General features: G+C 33.5%; 1 protein-coding gene across 4 annotated transcripts in view; it reads right to left on the reverse strand.

The window, feature by feature from the left end:
- The window catches only part of LOC124404907 (cytohesin-1), a 40,234-nt gene that overhangs the window by 14,952 nt on the left and 10,433 nt on the right, over positions 1-14,849 (reverse strand). Inside the window, exons 1-2 of one of the 4 annotated variants that reach the window (XM_046879399.1) lie at positions 8,469-8,579; positions 8,284-8,438 (exon numbers count right to left, since the gene is read on the reverse strand). The exons of 1 other annotated variant lie outside the window; for it this stretch is intronic. In XM_046879399.1, the coding sequence (XP_046735355.1) occupies positions 8,284-8,438; positions 8,469-8,526 (213 nt within the window). In that variant the 5' untranslated portion in view covers positions 8,527-8,579. Of the gene's footprint in view, positions 1-8,283; positions 8,580-14,849 lie in introns of those variants that run through there. 2 more of the 4 variants (XM_046879396.1, XM_046879397.1) reach the window with 2 other exon arrangements.

Genomic DNA, 14,849 nt, shown 5'->3' on the forward strand with positions numbered 1-14,849 from the left:
AATATTAAATACTTTGCTCACATACATACGTATGTACATGTGTATACCTATAACGTATAATACGAACAATATGGTAATTACCAAACATATGCCAATCAGTTAATTGCTCCGTAATTTTCAAATCGATTATTCTATAAAGCGCGCTGAGAGGAGATTAAATAACAGCTGCAGGGACGTTGATTAGAAAGGTAAATGATTAAGTGATGTTTTCTCTATGTAGGTTAATAGCTGTGCTGTATATATATATATATATATATATATATATATATATATATATATATATATAAAATATGTATGTATATACATAGATATCTGCATTTTAATGTATAGGGGAGAGGGAGGCAAATGGGTTACCCTCAAAATTTTCATATTTTTCAAATAGTAAAAAATGACTTCTATAAACATTATAGAGTATCGTTGTTGTTCGGACAATTCGAAACTTTGTTGTTTCGTCAAAGTTTGATTTCCTTTTTCTTTAAGTCTCGCGACGAAAAAATTCGGAATTTGGCGTTTCGGAACTTTTCGAATTCGAAATTTCAATTCCCGCCTCAGAATGTTACGTGTGAATTGTGACACAGTATACGCAACGGCAGTGAGAAATTTGCTTCATTAATAATTGACACTGGAAGCTCAATTGAGGTCAATAAACTATTCACTTGCACAAAGATCGACGTGGCGACTAAAAAGAATCAGAATAAGACGAAGACGAAGAAGAAGAGGAAGAGGAGAAGGAAATCACGGCGCAACACTCGGTGGGCGGTGTTGTTGTTGTTGTTATTATTATTACTATCATTATTATTATTATTAATGCACATTTTTATTATCAGTTTTTTCAATTTGCCAAATTTTTTCAGTCAATTAACGCTTTAATGGTTTCAATTTATTATTGTACGTACCAAAATCAAATTATCATCGCAATGGTTACAAGAAAATTTGCAGTACGAATGACCATGAACAAATAGAATAGTGAGACGTTTTAGGTTTTATGGTTTTAATAAAGACGTTAATTTTTATTTTCTACCCAAAATTATATGTATTACCATTAGGATGAATAATGAAAATTTTTAATTACTGTGTAATAATAAACATACTTATAATCGCAATATTATTTCAGCCTATTTTTTTTTTAACGCGTCCATTTCTGATTATCACTTTTAACGATCTCCCGTACAGGAAAAACTTGCATAAAATGGAAGAAAAATAAAAACACTCTTTACGCAAGAGACGCGAATTCATGAGACATATTTACCGCGTATGTAATTCGAAGTATTACAGTGCATGTGACGAAGAATTTGCGGTACGTATATAAAATTGCTTGCAGCTTGTAATAGAGTGAATCAGAAATATAAATCGTTTATACATATGTGTAAGTATGTACATATATATACACACACAGCTGTTGCTTCCTGAGCGAATGACGTCTTCTTCTTATCAACACGATACAAACTTTTTTTTTACATCCAGGCACGTATTTGCAGGATATAAACTGGTTTTTTCGGTTAAATATTGTTTACGTCAATTCGTCCAAATGTCGTGTTTTACTATATATATATATATATATATATATACATCTCGATAAGTGCGTAGAGCTGAGTAAAGATTATACAACGGAATCACTAGAAATATATTTTAATCAAAAGAAAAAAAAAAATAAATAAAATAAAAGAAAATAAATGGATAGTTGAATTTATTATTTTACAGTACAGGATTTTGTTTAAAAAGTTAGAATTATGAAAAAAATATACAAAAAAAAAGAAAAAAAAAAAAACAACATCTGGATATTAAATCGGCCCAAAATCTCGCAACTAAGTCGCATATGTTAGATATTTTGAATTGACCTCAAAGGATGATTTAAAATTATAATATGTTATATTGAACAAAAACGTCCTTGAGTCGGAGAATGACGGGGACCTTGGGGGAAATAAGAAAAAAATCTCATGACCCGGAATCTACGCGTGTATCTTATAACGTGTATGATTCTCGGGGTCGAATATACCGACTACGTATACACATACATATATACCTGTGTACATAGCTATATGATAAAAACAAGAGAGACGTAATGAACGTGAGGAAAAAGTGAGAAACGCAGGCGAGGAAATACTGCAGTTTTTCCAAGATTATCGTGTTTTCCTTGCAGCTGCATTATATATATATATATATATATATATATATATATATATATATATATATATATATATATATTGTTTGTATGAAGATATAAAACGTGACGCAAGTGGGTGACGTAATAAATTTTCACTTGCGATGATGACAGCACTGATTTAATGATTTTCCGGTATTTATTGGGGAAACCCGAGTTGAGCCCTATTAGAAAATCCCATCAGGCCCCGATTCGGAAATCCCATTAGGCTCCAGACGGGAAGCCAGATTAGATCCTGATTTTTGTTTTTTTTTTCCAAGTTTTCTTCTCTTTATTTGAACAGTTTATCTTATCACGTCAATAATTTATACAAGGAGGATAAATATCTTTATCTCGAACAAAATATGGATGTGGTGATTTTCTGAATTATCCATTTGTAAATATTGCGTGAGGGAATTTCATCCCACGTCACGTACCGCGTAGTATGAAAGATCGAATATCCGCATGAATTGCCGCATAATGCTTTCACTATTATATGGTACATATATATATATATATATACATACGATATAAAGAATATATGTATGTATCGTTAATTGGAACACGGCCAGTTATTTTAATACGTTACATACATACTATGCGCCCGGATAAGCGTGATGAGACTTTTGTGAACGAAATCGATGAGAATTTTCGGCAGTTAGCCAAAGTTTTAACTCACATATATATGTATATATATAAACATAGGAAGTAAAGAGAAAAGAAAAATACCTGATAATGTTTATGAGACAAGGTATAAAAATCAAACAAATATAGATAAGTAAAATAAAATAGCGAATTTGTTTGTTATTAACTGGCAGGCACGCGGTTTTGAGATTAGCAAGTCGTTGCCACGTGTTTCACGCGAGTCTAGCTTTACTTTTTGTCCTGTTTTTCGTTTTTTGCTTTCAACCATAATGTAAGAACATGCCACATTTTTCTTGATCGGTACTGGAATTTTTTTTTTATCCTGCATCACGTTCGTAAGTGATATATATAACAGAATTTCGACATCCATCACATCTTACAGGATTACGTGTGAATAGGATAAAATGAAAATAAGAAGTAATCTGTATATAAATCGTGATTAGAATTGTCGGAGAACTGAAATATCGATTCGCCAATGCTACGCGTTTATACTGCGAAGTAGTTGAATGAAAGGCAAGGACTTTTTCCATTATCCATTAACTTTTCCAGCCGCATCATCATCGTCTTTCTTTCTCTTTATCACTTACATTTGAATGGCGGCATTCACCGAGGGCGTTTTGTCTATACTCCCCCTTGAAATCGAGGGGCGAGGGGGTATGTAAAGGGGATCCATCACATTGTTCGAGGGGGAAAAGCTCCATTTGCCAAACGAGAGCTGAAGGAAGGTGTAGAGAGATAAAAAAAAAAAGTAAGCTTGAAAAGAAGAAAACCGAGCACTTTTCTCCTGAGGAGGTAGGAAGCAAAAAAAAAAAGAAGAAAAAAAAAACAAAAAACCGACCGAGTGGTTCGAGAAATGTGGAAGCTTATTTGAAATCTCGTGAATTCTGTGAAGAAGAAAAAGGTTGTTCACGTAGAGAAAGAAAAAATTAAATTTGAAAAAAAAAAAAGGTTATTTTTCCGGTTATTCCTTTCCCTCCATTCTCACCGTCTTCCAGTCCCGATATTTTCGATTCTTGTTAAGCAATTTCATCGAACCCGAGACGAGAATAATTCCTGGAGACTGGCAGAGACGCAACAAACAAACTTAATACGCTTGTCACGATATAAAAATGGCGCCTTTAAATGCAAATTTGAGCTCGATCAACAAAGGTCAATACGCGTGTGAGTTACGTGCTATGCCTATAGGTATACCACATACCCATGTTTGACTATAAGAACAGGTATGCGCGTTTTCCATGTACATAATATATACATTTATGTATATATGTATATATATACATGCATGTGTAAGAAATGAAGCTATTATAAATGAAATACCGCGATTGCATGGAAGGAAGGGGGGAAGAATTTGGGGGTCAGAAGATGGCGAGGAAGAAGTTGATTCGAGCACTTAACTATAAAAATCGGAGGCGGGGTTGAAATTCTGAATTTGAGAAAATTTCGATTTTTTCCGAATTAGGTACATAAATTTCGGCCAATACTTAAGTTTAAAATTAATAACGAGTTCGCAGAAAAAAAAAAAAAAACAATCATTTGTCATCACGCTGTGATAATGTTTAATTAATATACGCAAGAATCAAATCGTTTGTTTATTCAACCATGTAGGTAGGTATACTACATTCCTAGAAATAATTACTTTGATAGAATATTCATTAAACATTTGATAGTTTATGTAATCAAATCTGTGTGTGTGTGTGTGTGTGTGTGTGAGTGTGATTCAAAACGAAACGATACGTCAAGCGTTTCGATACGATTTAATTTGAATCTGTTATTTTACATCGGTAAAAAAAACAAAGTCGTTTAACCATAACGCTTTTATAATAAGAAAAAAAGAATTTGAACAACAAAAAAAAAAAAAAACCATCAAAAAATGAATTTTCTTTTTTTACCGAATGACGGAAAGACGATCCGAAAGTACCAAGAAAAGCTGTAAACTAGGCGTTTCGTAGAGTATGTACATACATATATTCGAATTATTCTTTATAACACCGCACAGAATGTATACACAAAACGTTGCAGCAAGGAAACGAAGAAGAAGAAAAAGAAAAAGAAGACAAGTTAGAGGGGGGGGGAGGAAATAGAAGAAAAGAAAGAAGAATAGGTATGTTAACGCATTGTCGGCGCAATTAGGTGTAGCGTAGATGTATATAATTTGTTGGTTCAAGCTTTTGACACCCTCCACCCATCGTCATCACCACCATCGTCATCGTTCTTTGAGGTGGAACGAACTCCAAGCCATCGCAACGCACGTCTGCATGCGGAAGGCTTGCAGACCGACTAACTAGACCAGGCTGGACTAGACTAGACTTATAGATCAATCGAAGATGTGTTACACGTCTCGTCCGTACAGATGGAACTCGTTTTTAACTATCCAGACGCATAGGTTCAGCCATTTGAGTCACACGTTATTGTGCTGACTCAAATTTTATAACAAGATGGTAATCCACGGTTTTTGGTGTCGCTGATTACGAATCCGAAATCAATTTTCAAAAATTCAAAATGCCGGATCGAATGTCAATAAAATACAGATTTCAAAAATTTTAATTTTAATCAAATCCGGTATCAAAACTCTATGCAGGGATTCACAGGGTTACTGATTGGATTCGGCGTATTAGATTTTCAAAATCTGATTTCAGACTCGTAATCAGAGACTCCAAAAATCCCTGAGCAGAGTTTTTTTCTCTGAATTCGAACTGATTTGAAATTTTTGTCCACCATATTAGATCCGCTATATTAAATTTTTTATATCCGATTTCAGATTCGTAATCAGCGACCTCGAAAATTTGTAATTTACGTAAAACACGCATATATGTGTAGAACGGTAACTTTCTCTTCAATAAATTATTCCTTCAATTTTCACGATTTTTTTATTCTAATCAATTTATTTCTAACAATAACAATTTATGGGTATAAATTTGGTGGTAATTCAAAAATTCGTAGAATATAGAAATTTCGTTAAAAATAAAATAGTTTTTAAATTAGATTTAGGTTAATAACGTATAACAATAATGTGTGTCTTTTAGATACCATCATCATCATCATCATTATCATCATCATCATCGAATCAACGACAGTTTCAACCTATATAAATTCTTCATTTTCACATCATGGACAACAACATTAAATATACACATACCTTTAATACGTATATAAAAAACGAAGATGAAGCGCAGTTATAACAATCGAACCGTAAATAATCGTATTAGACCGATAAAATTTGCTTTTTTTCTCGCGTCTCTCACGTTTTTGCCAAAGTCTTTTCGGTCCAGAAAAGGCGGCGCGTTATTATTTATACATGCGTCATGTGCCCAAATGATCCATGCGAATAACCACGCCGCGTTTCGTCACGGATCTTAAACTTCGCTATTTCATGCCCACCGAGCATAGCCTTAAGAAAAATGGTATAACAATATACGTATACATACCTATATACTATAAATAACATATGTAAACGATCAGGAACCGTCGAATCCGATCGATCAGCTGACCGTTTCCAAATTGACCTATTTATAAGTACCTAGAGTTTAAACGCGATACGGTTTTCGATTTTATGGGACTTTGGGGGGGAGGGGGGGAGGGGGGGGGGGGGTTAAGGGCGAACTACGTATACGAAAGTGAACGATGGTTAGATGACAAAACGAGGCTACGACGGAAATTACAATGAAAAAAATCCGGTTAATCGCCTGGTTGCGGATGTGCGCCGATATCTGACATATATATGTATATAGTGAGTCACGCAAAAAATGGTTTTCTATCATCATATCGTACGACGGATATATGTATTATATACACGTTATCGTTTAACCGAAGAGCTAATAGTGCTTACATGGAATAGGAACCGAAAGTTGATGACAAACCTATTGAAAATCGATGGTGAAACATCGTCGCAGATTAAAGAAAAAATATAGAATAATAAAAAGAAAAACTAGAAATGAGTTTGCTATGATAGTATATAAACACACACACACACACACACTTCTTTTTTTTACTATCACAGGAGAAAACCTCAAGTCCGAATGACGGTCGTTGAACGTTTACGAGTATCTATATGAAAAGTAACGATAATCACTTGCACTGCAGTAGGCAAGTATCGTAACTTCGCAATTGGCACAAATTAAATTTGGCTCCGCATAATACCCTACAGTTAACCGTAAACTCGGTTGTGCAATATATATCATTTCGCAAAATTCTTTTATACATGCATACAATTCTAAACACTTGTGTAATATGAATCGTCTTAAAACTATTAAAAGTATAGATCTGTTAGTCTTCCGAATGAACGAAACTCTGTATTAATGTACGCGTACGTACGTGTATACATACCTGTATAATTACGTCACGGATCGACGTTGTAGGTACACATCGACGAACAAAACACGATCGCGTAACGGCTATAGATAGGAAATTAACGTATGTAGCGAGAATAAGGTTTACACGTTCATGTATACATACAGGTTCACACGTATTTACGTAGATTATACACACATCACACACACATACATATATATGTGTATATATATATATATGTATAGACGACAACGAGAAGTCAACGACGACGAGAATGATGATACTAGCTACTCGCGAAATGACGACAACGCGACGTAGATTATAACATATACAGCTGAGGCGCGGTGTTTTGCTATTTTTATCTAATGGACATCCGGGGAAATATATAACATCTAACGTGTATGTATACGCATATGTACATAATATACTTGTACATTTATTAACGAGATTTCGGAATTGTTGCGCAGGAAGTAAGGGGGGAGGAGGGGGGGGGGGCAAAGAAATTGTGGCAAAATTTAATATAATTCTATCATATAATTCTATAACTTATGAAAACCTGTTTTTTTCGTTTCAACAGGAAAAAAAAACTGAATGCTAATTTTTAATTTTTTAATTTTTGAAAGTGTATTCAAAGATGAAGAAAACGTTTCAATTCTTTGCGTTTCAATTCTTTGCCAAAAATGGAACATAAACATGTAAAATAAGTTATGAATCTCGTAGCGTCATTCCATGTTTTATCTCTTTACCCGAGTACATATATTTCGAGATAGTATATTTCAGAAAATATGTATAATATATTGGACATTTTGGTATTCAAAGAAAAAATAAGAACTACACGGTGGTATACGAAAAGAAAAAAAAAATAAGTAAACAACAATCAATTGTTCGAGAAAAATTTCGCTGTAAAAAAATGCACATTTGATAAACAAAGTTTTCATCTTCGATTCGGTGATTATTTTTTTCCAGCGTTCGTTGTTGGTTTTTTTGTTGTTTTTTTTTTTTCCTTTCTTTCCTTGTTCTAAAATTTTTTTAAAACGCAAGCAAAATATTTTCGATAGCAAAAACACCTGTATATTGTTATTATTATAGAATGTATTTATATATAAATATACATAGATATGTTATGTACGAATTTCATAGGTGAGTGAGTATATGTATATACAAAAAAAAAAAAAAAAAAAAAGAATAAAAACACCAAACAAAAAACTAACCATAGTGATGGTGGTCAGATCCCAGGCGCTTTTCACCTGTTTATTCTGCGCGGCCTTCTTGCTCTTTTTCCCCGGCCTTCGAAGGCTGGAGAACCATCCTGCAGCCGTAGCAACCGCACTAACATCACGACGTTGGTCGTCGTGCTTAACTCCAACTCCAACTCCAACTCCAACTCCAACTCCAACGACGACGTCTCCTCGGACATCGTCCAGAGCGTCCACTGACCTCCCAGTGAAAATCATTCGCGGAGCCAGCTTTGCAGATTTCGATTTATTGTATCAAATGATCCGATCGATCGATCGATCGATCAGCCGCCTCCCTTATCTGCGTAGCGTAGATATTACTTGATTTTCCTTCTTTTTTTTCTTTCTTTCCTGCTTTATTTATTATTTGTTTTATTGTTTTTTTTTTTTTTCTTACAAGGCACTGTATGTAATATATACGTCGATTTAGTGAACACCAGAAATCACGTATTTGAATTATATCCTTGTATATCTATATACATACAACACACTGCAGATTCGTGTCAGATATCGCGCCAGCGCGAAATTTGAATATAGTCACGTGTATCCAGATATTATAAGCGTGTATAATATAAAACTGTACAAAGTGTAATTCGTTGATAATAAATTTGAAACACGTCAAGTATTATTTCACCAATCGTATCACATTTCACCGAATTTTCACACAAAACTTGAAAAATGTGGATGAGGATGGGAGTCGAAGATAAATATACTTTGTTTTACCTTTCGAAATTACAAAGACGAGGAATAAAATAATATTTTTAAAAATCTGTCAGCACCACAAAACGAAGCTTTGATGATAACCGCAGGTTATAATTCACGTATTGCATAAAAATGGCAAATATTACAAAAATTTGTATTATTTTTATAACAACGAGCGGGAATAATGCGGATATTCTCAACCGTTCGTATCATGGCAAAAAATCGAGAATGCGGAGGGTAAAGCCGCGACGTCAACGAACTGACGATAAGCGTTACGTTTTACGCAGACGTTCGGAGTCGGCGGCCAGCGAGCAACTGAGAAAAGAAGAGAAAAGAAGGTGGCCAAGTTGAAACCCGCCGATCCTGACCCCTGCCGGAAAGCGTTTCAACCACCGCAAGCCGCCTGCCTGCCTGACTGGATGAATGCCGCGAATATTTGCGGACGAGACTGTGCATCGGATCTGCGCACGCAGTGCCGGCTATACTCAAGAATTACGAAAGAAAATTAGACTGAAGTTGTTAAGGTTATTGCAGTGATTCGTGTTTCGGAAACACCCGTTATTTAGATATTTTGGGAATATCTGAAATGCAGTAAATTGTGATAACAGGCTGTCCAGTTATTTGTGAAAACGTAAATCCCTGAGAGTTCCAGGTTTTTCAGACAAGAATCATTATTTGTCAAGTTTCTTCTCATGTACACAATAAATGAAAAATAGAATAGTCATACGAACGAGAATATTATGTATTTGACTAGAGCACAGCTCATTGTGAGGCGAATTTGTAAGAATTCGTACAATTTAAAAAAAAATCAGAGCTTGGTTCATGACCATTGCCTGAAAGTTGAAATAAAAAATTTGTTTTTCTCACCAAATGGATAAATTTTTATGAACCTCGTATGAGAATTAGTATATTCCAGATACGACATGAAATTTCCTGAGATTTCCAGGTTTTTTTTTCTAGGGAATATAAAATTCCTGATTCCATAATTTCCATGAATAATGGACACCCTGAATATGAATGTTTTTTTTAACTCGCATTAACCATCATTGACGCAAATAACGTTGGTAAAAAATTTTTTAACCGTTTTATTCTCCTTCCCTAGACAAATTTTTCGACAATTAGCGAGCAAATCAGACGCCGTGAAGTCCGTCGAGTTAGGAATTCGCCAATTCGATACGCACACTGTATACAATATAAGCGTGTGTACAAATCACGCTAAACTGTTAAACCAGATATCTGAGTTTATTTTCGAACACGCTAATCCTCCGTTCCTCGAGGGGAAAAATGTTTTTAAAAAACATGTACAAGTATACCGATTAATTATCGTGTCACGTTACGCGTCTGAGGAAGCGAGCGTCAAATTCTGGAGCAGCAGGTGCAAATTTTTTCAGGTCGATTATAGTAAGAATCGAATTGCAATTTCGAACAAAAGACAAAATATGAAAAAAAATCTCGCTATACATATATATATATATAAAAAAAAAATACTATCAGTAGGATGATTCTATAGTTTAAAAAAATAAATGTGACCAATTATCTTTAATGATTCGCATGATTAAAGTTTTGCTATCTTGTTTGCTCATTGTTCGATGATTTTCTCATTCTCTATATTATTTTTCCCTGTTTTTAATTAGGCGTAATTAATTTATACACCGAGAGGTAATTACGACTGCGATATCGTCGTCATCAGGCATAGTCAAAGGGCACTTTCATATAAATTGAGCGCGTGCGATGACCTGGTGCATCGCACCTGCACCTGCTCCTCTCTCATACCTGCTCGAATGAGGTGATTGACTGCACGCATGCTCGTATTACTATAAAACGATACGTGCCAGTTAGTCGGCGTTCTTAAGGACGAATCGGTCGGACCGTCTGGATCAAAAATTATGAACAAGGGATTTTCTACTCGAGTAATCATGGAGAGTCAATATCATTGGAAATGATTTCGTAATCTTGGAAACCTCTTTGTAATTTTGAGAAATCGTTTGAAACATTAAAAATCATGAGAAATCACCTGGTCGAAGTAAAATCATTTGACAAGTAATCTCTCGTAATCACTCCATGAAGATAGTAAGAAATCATGAAATATTGTAATCATGACGTCAATGTCATTAGAAATGATTTCGTAATCTCCAAAATCGCACTAAAAATTATTATTATAATATAAGATGTATATTATTCTTCTGTGTACATAAGATTTACAATAAATGTTCACTCGAATATTGCTGATTATCTTGATTTTTTGTTTTTTTTACTTCCCTACCTTCTACGAAAACATAAATCCTTCTTTACTCCTTCGTCTCCTTCTTAACCTATATTTTCAATCCAAACAAAATTCCAACAGGGATTTACAAGTTTTCGATTTATTATTAAAATGATTCACGATCTCCAGTGAAAAAAGTCTGTGAGTTGAACCAACATTTACGGAATAGATAAATATTCAAATCAAATCGAATTCAAATACCTGAAATCTGCACTTTCTTATTTTACGTTGACACCTAAAATGTCTTTGAGAAAAAAAAATTAATAATAATAATAATAATAATAATAAGTATACATAAATAATTTTTCTGCAGATTTTCTGACCTGATGAATAAAATAGCCGCAGAGGAATTTAAACGATCGAAGGTAAAAGAGAGAGAGAGAAACAAACAAACAATAAAAAACGGGGACAAATTCTTCAACGATGCTTCATATTATACGTAAGGCCGAAATCGCATCATCATTGTCATCATCATTATCATCGTCATTGAGAGAGAGAGAGAGAGAAATCGCAATATTATAACTGCCTAAATTACATTTAATAAAAATAAAAAAATAAGATTCGGTGATTCGGTGATTCGGTCGACGATTTTCAGAGAACTTGCTCACCTTGCCAATATGCCGACAGTTGCCTATATACGTACACTCATTGCACACCACGTACAAAAATAAAATGCTACGCAAAACGATTTCTTTTGCTTACTTATCAACTTAACTCCCGTGTATAAATTTTTTTTTGATATTTAAGATCCGACGAATAATATCGCGTTGTTTTCTACGTTATGATCTTACGAGTTTCATGATTAGACAAATTTTTATTGAAATAATTATATTCGTAGGTCAGTGAAAATGGCCTGCGGAAAAAAAAAAAAACGTTTCAAAATTTTTCAAAATTTTTTTTAAACACCAAGCTAATTCTATTACATACGTATATATATCACACGAGTTTCTTTCAAATTTCACATAAATTTCTCCTATTCTATATTCAAATTTTCATTAAAATTTATTCAATCTTATACACGATGGTGTTTAAATGTATGTTAATTATTGTTGAAACAATAACAACAATTTTTTTTTTTTTTATGTCTTCAAACACAAACAAAAATTTGTCTTTCATAAAAATTGACAGCTGTACAATAATTCGAAAAAATATCGTCATTAAATTTATGCACGAAAGTTGAAAAATCGTCTAAAATTATTATCGTAGTAAATAAAAATAGATTTTTTAGGCCTGGTGTGAGAGAAAAAAAAAGAGTACAAAAAAAAGGAAAACGTAAAAACGGGTGAAGAAGAAAACCTAGAAAAAGGGAAAAGATAAAAAAAAAATCGAAGAAAAAATACACACTTGTTACAATTTTACTGGTTGAGAAGCGCGCGTGCTTCTGCACACTTTAAGAAGAATCCGGTTACTTTGCTGTTTATTTATTTACCGAGCATTTAAACCCCGGTGGGTTTGAGACTAAACAGAGTAAATGTTAAATACCTAAGTAAAAATGGTTTGAAAGAGTGAGATTTTCAGACTTGTTTTTTCTCAAGTTTTGTGCAAGACTAGGAAACAGATAAATGTAAGAAAGTTATAAAATTCTAGTAGATGGAAATGAATTCATGAAAATATAGTTTTCCCCGTTTCTCTCTCTTTCTCTTTTTCCACCTTGTCTCAATCCGCCTCGACCCGCTTTCAAACTTTACTATTTTCTAAACGCAAATATTATTACACGTTCGACGAATAGGACGGACACTCTAAAAATCAGCTCTGACATTCCCCAGATGTTGCTCACACGGTTTCGTCTCTCTTCGAGAGAAGGGACGGTTTTCCCGCAGCATTCAGATTCTGCAGAATACCGTAAAGGACCTTAAAAGAATGTCGTTTCTCATTTTTTATTTACCGCAAGGAATTAAACTGTTCGTGGATTTTTAGTTTCTTCATTTTATTTCGTCATCTTTGTTCGTTTTTTTCTTCTTTTTCTTTTTCCTTCCCAGGTTTCACTCGTAGTCGAGTAGCTTTTGTTGTCATTTTTTTTTTTTTTATTTCGAATGGAGTACATTTTTTTTCATTTCAACTCCACCAACGATGGGAAAAAAATCTTTCGTTACGATAAGAACCTAATGAACGAAATCATTCGAGCGATTTGCAAATATGGATATTATACCCATAATTTGATCTTAATTCGTTTTATTCTTCTTCTCGTTCCTCCTTTTTTTTTTTTTTTTTTTTTTTTTTTACTCACAAACATTCGACTTTAATTTTCATCGCGAAAACTATACCAAACTACGACAGAAAAAAAAAAAAAAAAAAAAACCCCCGAACAAAGAGCATACGAAATTTCCGCGAATGATTTCCAGGAAGGTTTTTACTTTACCAGTAATATAAATTGACTTACAAATTATAAGCATATACGTATGGATATCATATGTGATGGTTTACATTCTTTTTTTCTTTCATTAATACGTAATTGTGGGATGTCAAATTTCCTCGAACGTGCTTTAGCCCGCGTAATTCTTTATCAGGCTTCGGCAGGCACAATAAATGCGATAAAGGAAACGTTTGATTCGGAGAAAGAAATTACCGGAGTTGAAAATAAATTTTATTCACATCCTGTACAATATCAATAGTTAATAATGTAATTAATATAGAAATGAAAACGATCGTAGCCGCGTATTGGATTTTTAAACAAAATTTGTTATTTTTCAGAACAAAATAAATGAATAAAAAATTTATACCAAATCTATATTTATTCATTTATTAACATCTTATCGTCAGTTTGAAAAAATTAATTTTCAAACTTCATCTTTTCGTTGTCACTATTAAAAAACAAATTTCTACTTGGCTTGTAAAAAATCGTTTCCACAATCGAAAGCAACTGAATTACATTCTCGGATAACAATAAGCATCGCGTTAAAATTTAAACGGAAGAGCGGCTGTAAAAATGAGAGAAACAGTATAAAGATAAAAAAAAAAAAAACATTTTTCATGTACCCAGAATACAAAGAATTCCCGTGTATCCTGATATATGTACACACCATCAGATATGATTTATTGCGCCACTTGGCGTGAGGAATGCGTCATTTCTGTGTTGAATGAGACGTTGAATCCCTCAATAAATAAATAATTCAAGCTTTGGTTTATGTGAATAATATCGTTTCTCGATCGTTTAAAACACATAAAATTAATATGTATAACTTATTAAGTTATTATTGTTATTTTTTTTTTCTACCGATTACAACATATTTTTCATGTAAATTTTTTTTTTCTTTTTTTCCCAACAGTTACCGAATGATCGTGTTATTTTTTTTCTTCCACTTTTTCCAACCCAAATATCTCTTTCTTCTCAAAGAAATGGAAAGATAAAAAAAAAACTGTCATCGAATCCCTCAACTTCGGTATCAATTCGTACCCTTAACTTTTTTTTCTCATAGGAATTTAGCATCATCTATCAATTAGGGGTACGAATATACCCCACCCAAGTCGAGAGTTTTTTCCGAAAGGAATGTTTTCCACAATTTTCTTTATAGGTTGATTCGGATTTATCGTCGACTGTGAATATAAATGTACACGAATCGATTATTACGGTTACAAG

This window comes from Diprion similis, chromosome 3 (genome assembly GCF_021155765.1).
Source record: "Diprion similis isolate iyDipSimi1 chromosome 3, iyDipSimi1.1, whole genome shotgun sequence".
NCBI classification, from domain to species: Eukaryota; Metazoa; Arthropoda; class Insecta; order Hymenoptera; family Diprionidae; genus Diprion; species Diprion similis.